At 42.4% G+C, this 10,014-nt stretch overlaps 2 protein-coding genes across 2 annotated transcripts; both read right to left on the bottom strand.

Annotated features, from left to right (window-relative positions):
• Positions 1 to 278: 278 nt before the first annotated feature.
• LOC146522089 (uncharacterized) lies at positions 279 to 1,668 on the bottom strand. The gene is given in 2 exon segments (XM_085153882.1): positions 279 to 344; positions 347 to 1,668. Coding segments are annotated over 2 exon segments (1,374 nt in total). The 5' UTR covers positions 1,655 to 1,668.
• An 858-nt stretch (positions 1,669 to 2,526) lies between these two features.
• Positions 2,527 to 9,567, bottom strand: LOC146522088 (uncharacterized). The gene is made up of 2 exons (XM_085154124.1): positions 9,355 to 9,567; positions 2,527 to 9,134 (listed from the first exon to the last, which is right to left on the bottom strand). The coding sequence occupies exon 2, from the start codon at positions 8,446 to 8,448 to the stop codon at positions 2,527 to 2,529; it is 5,922 nt and encodes a 1,973-aa protein (XP_085010250.1). The 5' UTR covers positions 8,449 to 9,134; positions 9,355 to 9,567.
• Between the last annotated feature and the right edge of the window lie 447 nt (positions 9,568 to 10,014).

Below are 10,014 nucleotides of genomic sequence, written 5' to 3'. Positions count from 1 at the left end.
GAAAATATACATTTCTTATTTCATTTGAATTTTGTTCGGTCAAAGTTAAAATGTAACAATTTCATCACAAAAAAGCATCATACTGAATTTATCAGTCAGTTACACTTACATTCAGCTGCTGAAAGGAAAAATAAAATAATGAATAGATCTACAATTAGCAAAATTTACAAACCATCTCTGTCATCACTAAGAGCTTTTCCACAGGAACAAACAGACTGGTGGGAGTAGCCAGAACGATGATCCAGAATGTGGGTTTTGGACAACAGCATGGGTGTTATTTACAGAAGTTCACAAAGCACCGCAGTCATTGGTGGGGAACCAATAATCTTTCCACAAGAGCTGACTGGGAAGAGTTGGAGCCTAATGCCCCTCCATAATTGAATCCATGACCAGACTTAACCTTAAACTTCCTACATGAGCATTTCGACTGATTCTGATATTGTTGTGAAAATCCTCCAAATTGAGATGTCGTTAAACTTGAACTAAAGGACAACACATTTGTCGTTTCCTTTTCTAAACCCTGGAGACAAACAAAAGGCTTGAGGTCTGAGCTGGTAGAGCTGATTGTTACTGTGAGTAAGTTTATTCTCTGGTGCTGCCTGATCCTGCTGAAGAATGATAATGAGTCCGGAAAGCTCCACACAACTTCCACTATTTGTGGTCTGGTCATCTGTGGTTCCATATTTCCACCTGGAGTGTTGATCACTTGTTGGGAAACCTTATAATGCTGTTGGGTCGTTTCAATTTTCTGCATCCCAAAGAATGAATGTTCACTTTGAATCATAACCAAACTAGACTCTGTTGTGAGAGAGAAGAGCTGGTTACCTTGGCAGCGTAGGCCATAGACTTGTCCATCTGTCATATAGTTTCCATAAGTGTCGTCACATAAACCGATGGTCCAGTCACAGTCTTTGGAAATACCGATGACCCATCTCTTAAAGTCAGAAACAAGAACTGTACCTTTAATGAGGAACAAGTTGGAAGAACAAAATTTCATCCACTGACTGTGGAAAACCTTCCTGTTGTCTTTGGACAGTGACATGCCAGGACCCAGAGACTGTGGCTCAAAGATCAGGTGTGAACCAGTGGGAACAAGCTCCTGGTGGTGTTCAGGATCAACCAGAGTCAGCAATGATCCCCAGAACTGAGATGCTTGCTTCACCATCTTCTCCTCATTCTGTCTCATCTCCTCAGCCAGTTTGTCCCGATGGCTGCCCGGCTCCAGCCCTTTTCTCAGATCCACAGCTTTGGCCTTCTCCACATCCTGATGCACCTGAGAATACATCTGCAGGAATCTGAAGGTGTCCTTCTCCTTCTGTGCTGCTTCCAGGCTGATCTTGCTGGTTTTCAGGGACACCATACGAGCAGAGACCGAGCTCTGGACGCTGGTCAGAGAGATGTCACGCAGCTTAGTCACAGCCTCAATCAGACGCACACTGCATTTGGTGTTCCCACATAAATCCATGGGTTCAGTCAGAGGATGAGTCTGCAGTAACACAGGTGTGGTCAGGTGGGCCTGGAGGTGCTGGACACACATGGAGATCTCACACTTCATGCACGTCTTCTTTGCTGGTTTCCTGTCCTCTGTACACATGTCACAGAGGATAGTTTGTGGATCTGTTCTTCTCCTTTTTGTTTGTATGCTGTCAGACATGTTTTCCAGCAGGAAGTCCTGTAGCTGCCCACTTGGAATTACCACTTGTGACGCAGAGAGCTTCGACTGATGCAACTTTATTCTCTCCTCTTTAAACCACCGACAATATGGCACCGTGAAAACTATAAAGATGCACAAACAAATACCATTTAACATTTAAGTAAAAAGTGCAGAAATGTTCACATTTTACCATAGAAAATTATTTTGATTAACTCAAATAGTAACATTGACATAAATCAATAGTTTTTAAACTATTTATGTTACAGCATTTAATAAAATGAATTAACAACAACCTTTCTGTTTCTTAAATACATAAACAATCATTTGCATCATTAAACCAACCTCTTTCTGCTTCCAAGGGTGCTAATCATGCTGAACCAGCTAGCCAACCTCCTCCATGCACATCTCTTAGCCAGTCTTTCCACACCACAAACAAATGACATGCATATACAATAAAAAACGAATTCAACCACATTAAGTAAACTTTCAAAATTATAGCATGTGACAGATAAATAAAATACATAGTTTGCACAAGTATTTTCAAAAAATAAACTTTTTTACTCACTCTGAAGCAACGTGTTTGTCGTTTCGCTGAGAACAGAACAGGAAGTCTGACACAATAAAAGAGGAAGTGCTAATGTACTCTTCAAAATAAAAGCGCAAAGTAAAGTGGCTTTGCCGGCATTTACACTCCCACCAAATCCTGATACAATGAACGAACAAATTCACAAAGCAAATGAATTGTACAGGATTTCTTATACTAATAAATGGATGACTGAATTGAACTATCAGAGTTATACAGGTAAGTGTACTTCATGCATTGAGGTAGTGTATAAACATAACTATTATTGTCTTAACATATTTTGTTTTATTTAATTCTCAAGGAGTAGTACTAGTTTTTGGATTGGTCTCTCAATAACTGAAGGTTTAGAAGGGGCATCTTGCTTTCTTTGCGGCTTTCTCTCCCCAACTCGTACTTTGACTCGACGGACTAAGCCATCATTGTCTTGAAAGGTCTCCACAACTCGACCTAGCTGCCAATGGTTTCGTGGGAGGTTGTCGTCCTTGATAACAACGATATCATTGACCTTGAGGTTACGCCGAGGTAAGTGCCATTTTTGCCTTGTTGAAATGTTGAGCAGATACTCTCTTTTCCAGCGGCCCCAGAACTGTTCAATAAGATATTGGACTCTTCTCCATCTTTTTGTAGCATACAAATCTTCCTTCACGAACACTCCGGGGGGTGGAAGAGCGACCTTTGTTTTCCTCATGATGAGATGATTCGGCGTTAAAGGTTCCAATGCATGAGGATCGTTGATTCCATCAACTGATAATGGGCGACTGTTGACAATAGCCATGGCTTCATATAGCAGCGTTCTGAGAGAGGCATCATCAAGTCGACCTGGGCACTGTGCGAAGGTAGCATTCAACACATTCCTAACCGTTCTTATTTGCCTTTCCCAGACACCTCCTGCATGGCTGGCGGAAGGGGCGTTGAAGACAAATTCGCACTGGTTTTCAGATAAGAAGGTCTCCAATTGCTTGGTGTCGCATTGCTTAAGTGCTTCCTTGAATTCGTTCCTTGCACCAACAAAGTTGGAACCTTGGTCGCAGTGTAATTGTTGGACAGCTCCTCTAAGGCTGATGAAGCATCTCAATGCATTGATGAAAGAGTCTGTTGACAAATCTTCAAGCATCTCAATATGGACAGCTCTTGAGTACAGACACGTGAAAATCAGACCATATCTTTTGTGCTCTTTGCGTGCTGTCTTTACAATGAACGGGCCAAAGCAGTCCATGCCGCTAAATGTGAAGGGTGCTGAGGCTTCAAGACGCTCTTTAGGGAGTTCAGCCATTCGCTGGCTCTCTGTAGGCCGTCGAAGTTTCCTGCAAAGCACACAGGTGTGTATCATTCTGGCCACCAGCTTGCTCCCACCAATGACCCAGAGTCCATTTGCTCTAAGCTCCATTTGTGTCTGGCTTCGACCTTGATGGCATGTCTTAGCATGGTAGTGGGACACAATCAGCTTGGTTATATGACTGTTGCTTGGTAAGATGAGTGGGTGCTTCACTTTGTGGCAAAGAGACGACCACTTTAATCTGCCACCAACACGCAAGAGTCCATCAGACCACATGGGGTCAAGACTGAAGAGAGAGCTTGAGTTTGGAAGGTCCCTTTTTGCTTGAAGCGTTTTTATTTCATGAGGGAAGGCGTGCTGCTGTACGATCTTTATCACTGCTTCAGCAGCCTTCTCACGCTCCTCGATCGTCGCATGTTCAGTATGCTTTTGTTGAGACCTCAGTCTTTTGATTCTTGCAACCACCTTTATGAGTTTCGTCCAAGATGAAAACTGATTCAGACGATCGAGAATATCATTGAAGGTACTGACGTCAGTTGCGAGCACCTGAATTGTCTTGACTTCGGGATCACCAACAAGTAACTCAGCTGGAGTGCTGGGTGTTAGACGTAACACACGTTCCCAGAGAAACTTTGGTCCTTGCAGCCAGTTTGTAGAGTGGATGTCTGAAACATGAAGCCCTCTGGATGCATGATCCGCTGGGTTTTCTGAGGTGTCCACATAATACCATTGATTGGGATTGCTGTTGTCTCTAATGAGTTGAACACGGTTTGCAACAAATATGTGGAACCTGCGAGCGTCATTGTTGATGTAACCAAGTACCACTTGAGAATCGGTCCAGAAGAACTCATCATCAATTTTCATGTCAAGCTCAGCCTTTAACAGGACGCTTACTTTTGCAGAAACCACCGCCGCTGCGAGTTCAAGCCTCGGGATACTTGTGACCTTTGAGGGTGCCACCCTTGGTTTTCCCTTGTGATGGGAAAACCAAGGGAAAAGCAAAAATGCGTCCGAAAAATGGTGTAGCTCTACTCTGACAATGTTTTGGAAGTCGTGTGGGTGGTAACACCTTGGAATCGAGACCTCCTTCAACTTGAAAAGACCATTTATCCATTTCTCCCACCGTGGCTTCACATCTTCTGGGAGTGGGTCGTCCCATCCAATGCCTCTGTAACAAAGCTCTTGTAGGATATGTTTTCCACTTAGGCTGAATGGAGCGATAAATCCAAGTGGATCGTAGAGTGAGGCAATGACAGACAAACAACCACGGCGGGTCGAAGACTGATCTTTCAGGCTGATGTTAAAGCTGAAGGTGTCATCCTTTATCGACCATTGAATGCCAAGAGCGCGTTCTGAAGGGGATGGGTCAAACCCACGAGGTTCAATGGTTGCTGCTCTTTCAGAAGGATCTAAGTTGGAGAGAGCAGCTTCTTCATTTGAGTTGAATTTGTGAAGGCGCAGGCCTCCTTTTCTGCACAACTCTTGTGACTGAGTGATCAGTTCTTTGGCTTCCTCAACTGATGGAACGCTGGCTAATCCATCATCAACGTAGAAGTTTTTCTCCACAAAGGCTGATGCTAGAGGATAGTCTGTTTGATGTTGTCGTGCAAGATGCTTTAAACCAAAATTGGCGCATCCTGGAGATGATGCAGCTCCAAACAGATGAACTGCCATTCTGTACTCCTGAGGTTCTTTCTCCAAATCACCTTCTTTCCACCAGAGGAATTTCAGATAGTTTCTGGATTCAGGGGTGACAGCAAATTGATAGAACATTCTTTCAATGTCACAGATTACGGCCACGGTTTCTTTCCGAAATCTGCAAAGCACTCCAACCAGAGGGTTGATGAGATCAGGTCCAGTTAATAGGGTATCATTTAGAGAGACACCATGGGATTTGGCCGAACAATCAAAAACAACTCTTAGTTTGTCCGGCTTCCTGGGGTGATAGATTCCATGATGTGGCAGGTACCACTCGGTCTGTCCCTGAGATGCTATAGGAGCAGGCTCTGCATCACCCCTGTTGATGGTTTCTTCCATGAATGTTCGGTACTGATCGTAGTATTGTTTGTTGGCCTTTAGTTTTTTCTTGAGACACTGTAGACGTACCGTGGCTAACCTCTTGTTGTTTGGCAGGTTGGGTGGGCTGTTCCCTTTGAAAGGGAGAGGCATTTCGTAATGTCCGTCTTCTCTTTGTGTGATGTGATTACTGAGGAACTGTATGAAATGGACATCTTCTTGGGAGACATATTTGTTCTCATAGGTTCTCTCAGCAAAATCTGATTCCAGGGCTTTTAGAACATCTGTCGCTGATGGAACAGGCAACTCTTTTACTGTGAGCCGATGCACAAAGCTCTGGTTTCCTTGTCTGTCTAGGTGGGGGTTTGATGAGCCAATTATACTCCATCCTAGTTCTGACCTTTGTGCGAAGGGTTCATGCTTGTCACCTATGATGACTTCAAGAGGAGCCAGCGCAGATGGACAGTCATATCCAATCAGGAGCCCTACATCACAATCTTGGAGAGGTGGCAACTTATTTGCCAAGCTTCTGAGATGAGGCCACAGTAATGCTGTCTCCTTCGTTGGGATGTACGACTTATCAACTGGGATAAAGTCGCGGCTATAAGCCTGTTGCAGTTGGATACAACTCTCAGAGTGGAGTCCTCTAACTTGTAAACCATAAACACTCTTACTCGAGATGACTGTGTCAATAGCCGTCATGGTACTGAGTTTCAGTTTTACTGGTTGGACATCCACATTCAGCTTATCAAGTATGTCGTCCAAGACAAATGTTGAGTCACTTTGTGTGTCTAGCAATGCATAGGTGAGTATTTCTCTGTGTGGCTCTTGTACAGAAGACACAAAGACTGGGACAATACTTGAGGTAGCCGAAACGCGTTGTGTTGATGTATGAGACATGACCTTGTGTGTTTCCTGGTTTACAGGTTCTTCCGTGGGAGTGGAGCTATTTGTTACTGCTTCTGCAGGGTTTTGCTTCCTGTTTTCGTGCAGGCAGGTTGGATGACGACGTTCACAAATGTTGCACGTGTGTCGCCTTTTGCAATCTTTGGTGATATGACCTTTTCTTAAACATCCAAAGCAGAGCCGGTTTTCATGGATGAATGCCTTTTTATCCTCAACACTCTTAGCTGCAAAGATGGGACACTTTGAGATTCCATGAGTTTCATTTCTACAAACAGAACAAGGTGATTTTGGTTTACTAATGTTTGTGTCTTGTTTCTCTTGAGCGGAACTCTTTGGTTGCATGTTTGTGTTGAAGACTTTGGCTCTCTTTGGGATTTGATCATCTACAGGTTTGAAATTCATCAACAGTGGAGAAGCTATCGGGTTGCAAGCTATCCGTGCTTCTCTACTCAGGAAGTCTGTGAAGCATGCAAGATTTGGATAGGTGCCAGATTTGTCAAGTTCATCTACAACAATTCGACTCCACTTGCGCACGATCCATTCTGGCAGTTTTTTGAGCAATTTGTGATTTTCTTCACAATCGTTTAGGATAGCTAGTCCTTTGACGTGTGGGATTGCTTCAGAGCATCCTTTGAGGAAATCGGCAAACTCTCGTAGCGCTAGTGGGTCATTTGCGCTGATTTTTGGCCATCTCATGAGTTTATCACGAAATGCTTTCTGTACAATGAATGGGTTCCCATATCTGTCCTCTAAGACCTTCCATGCTCCCTTGTATGCATTTTCTGAATCTTGGTAAAAGAAACCTTCTACCGCTTTGCGTGCTTCTCCTGCGAGATAATTTTTCAGATAAAACATCTTCTCGCTTGCTGGAAGGGGTTTTCGGTCAATCAGATTCATGAATGACATTTTCCAATCGGTAAACTGCAAAGGGTCCCCACTGAATGTGGCAGGCTCAGGGACTGGCAAGCGATTCATACTTAATGAGCTAGCGATTGCTTGTGCTAAGCTGACAGACTCCTGGGTCATTGTCATTTCTGGAATTGCTTGGTGGGGTTGGAATGATGCGGCATTTGGATTCATCTGAGGTTCAATTTGCCTTCTGTAGCAAGCAGAGCTAATTTTACTATCAATTTCCCCGTTGTGGTTCTCAAACCCTTCAAGGCTGTTGTACGCCTTCACGCGAGCTATTGCTATAGCAACTTCTTTGTCTGCTTGTAACTGCTGTAGTTTTGCTCTTTCTTGTTCCAACTGTTGTTGCATTTCCACCTCTTTTAGTTTAATTTCTGACAACATTTTTGCCTCTTTGAGTTTCCATTCACTTTCTAACTTGTGAAGATGTGCTTGCTGTGCTCTAATTTCTTCCATAGCCTTTGATTGCTCCAGCTTGGCAGCAAGCTCTGCTTCTGCATCTACTCTACTGCTGCGGGTACAGGATGAACCAGAGTGATGGCTCAATTGCTCTGACAACTCTATAGAGCTTGCAGTTTCCGTTATGCTGTCGCCAAAAACAGACCCATATTCGTTCTTGCTTAACACTTCTCTTACTCTTTCTTTCTCAAGATGGTTATTATATTCCTCATGAACAGTCTTTAGACGGTCACTTATGAGGTTACATACCTCCTTTGTTAGCGTAACACAGGCGTCCATTTTGTTGACAATGTCAGGTGTGGTGTTACTGTTACGCAGGATAGGTTCATACTGTGAACTTACAGCGTCGTGCTTTGCTTCAATGTTTTGTTGCAGTTTATTGAGGTCTTCTGCTGAGCAGAGGGATTTTAGTTTTGTTCTAGTTTCCCTTGCTACGAGCTTCCAAGAGTCATAAGTCTTGTTGAATGATTTTTCACGTTTTCTGATATCGTGCTTTTGCATCTCTAGGCCTTTCTCTGTTAATTTTCTCTCACGTGAGCTAGATTTGCATGGTGCGTTTGTAGGGTTGCTTGTTTCTTCTTCTGGTGAGCTGGATTCACATGGTGCCCTTGTGGGGTTGTCTGTTTGCTCTTCTGGTAGTGACATTTTGTTTCCGTAGCTGCCTTAAGTCGATTATAGCTTTGATTGCCTTACTGCCTGACTATACTTTTAAGCTGTAGTTAATCTTTACCACAGAGTAACGCTGTGTCAAACATTTACTGATTATGGACATTCAAAGGTATGTTTAGTATAAGACAGCAACAACAAATGTTCATAAATTAGTTAATAAGCTTCACCTTTTAAACCTTTTCATAAACAGACATCTTGTGAATTATTATTCAACAAAAAACACATTTTGCTCACCAAGAAACATTAACCAGATTCAAGAATATTATGTGTTGGAAGTCCATAAATTATGGCCTCGTAATATTATTTAAAGAGTTTCTAGTTATGCATTAAGCTTGTGCATGGGTGTAAGCAGTCCCGTGTTTCTTCTTGATAGTCAATGTCTCGTTCAGTATCTGGGGTCTTGAGCTTTAGTATGCTGTTCTTTCTAACCTTGCAAGTGCAGTTTGTGGATGCGAGTGGAATCAGCTGGCTGGTAACAGGTTGGTAGCTGGATCTCTGATGAAATGGTGTCAAGTTCTCTGCAGGGATGGCAGGTCTCTTGCAGTCAAGGAGTTTTCACTGTAGCTGCCCACTTGGAATTACCACTTGTGACGCAGAGAGCTTCGACTGATGCAACTTTATTCTCTCCTCTTTAAACCACCGACAATATGGCACCGTGAAAACTATAAAGATGCACAAACAAATACCATTTAACATTTAAGTAAAAAGTGCAGAAATGTTCACATTTTACCATAGAAAATTATTTTGATTAACTCAAATAGTAACATTGACATAAATCAATAGTTTTTAAACTATTTATGTTACAGCATTTAATAAAATGAATTAACAACAACCTTTCTGTTTCTTAAATACATAAACAATCATTTGCATCATTAAACCAACCTCTTTCTGCTTCCAAGGGTGCTAATCATGCTGAACCAGCTAGCCAACCTCCTCCATGCACATCTCTTAGCCAGTCTTTCCACACCACAAACAAATGACATGCATATACAATAAAAAACGAATTCAACCACATTAAGTAAACTTTCAAAATTATAGCATGTGACAGATAAATAAAATACATAGTTTGCACAAGTATTTTCAAAAAATAAACTTTTTTACTCACTCTGAAGCAACGTGTTTGTCGTTTCGCTGAGAACAGAACAGGAAGTCTGACACAATAAAAGAGGAAGTGCTAATGTACTCTTCAAAATAAAAGCGCAAAGTAAAGTGGCTTTGCCGGCATTTACAAGTCCTCCTTAAATTTGCTGAATATAACTCAGTGTTGTACAACAGTCTGGATTATCTGGAAGTTGGTTTGCATTTTACACTGCTAAAACAAATAGAGAACAGGAAGAGTCAGGCAACTTTTACCGCAGAAATATGGACGTGCCAACATGAAAACACAGATCAGAGTTTAATTTGCAAACAAACTATTGTGCTTGGGTAGAAAAGACATGGACTTGTAATAAAATGCAATCAAATGATAAAATCCAGGCAGCAATGTTTCTATTGTTGTGCCAACATAAAGGTTTTGATGCTTGAGGCAGGCTTTACTTCAGT

The sequence above is a fragment of the Neolamprologus multifasciatus genome, chromosome 3, assembly GCF_963576455.1.
Source record: "Neolamprologus multifasciatus chromosome 3, fNeoMul1.2, whole genome shotgun sequence".
In the NCBI taxonomy this organism is placed as follows: domain Eukaryota; kingdom Metazoa; phylum Chordata; class Actinopteri; order Cichliformes; family Cichlidae; genus Neolamprologus; species Neolamprologus multifasciatus.
This window is presented reverse-complemented; position numbering and strand designations above follow the sequence as displayed.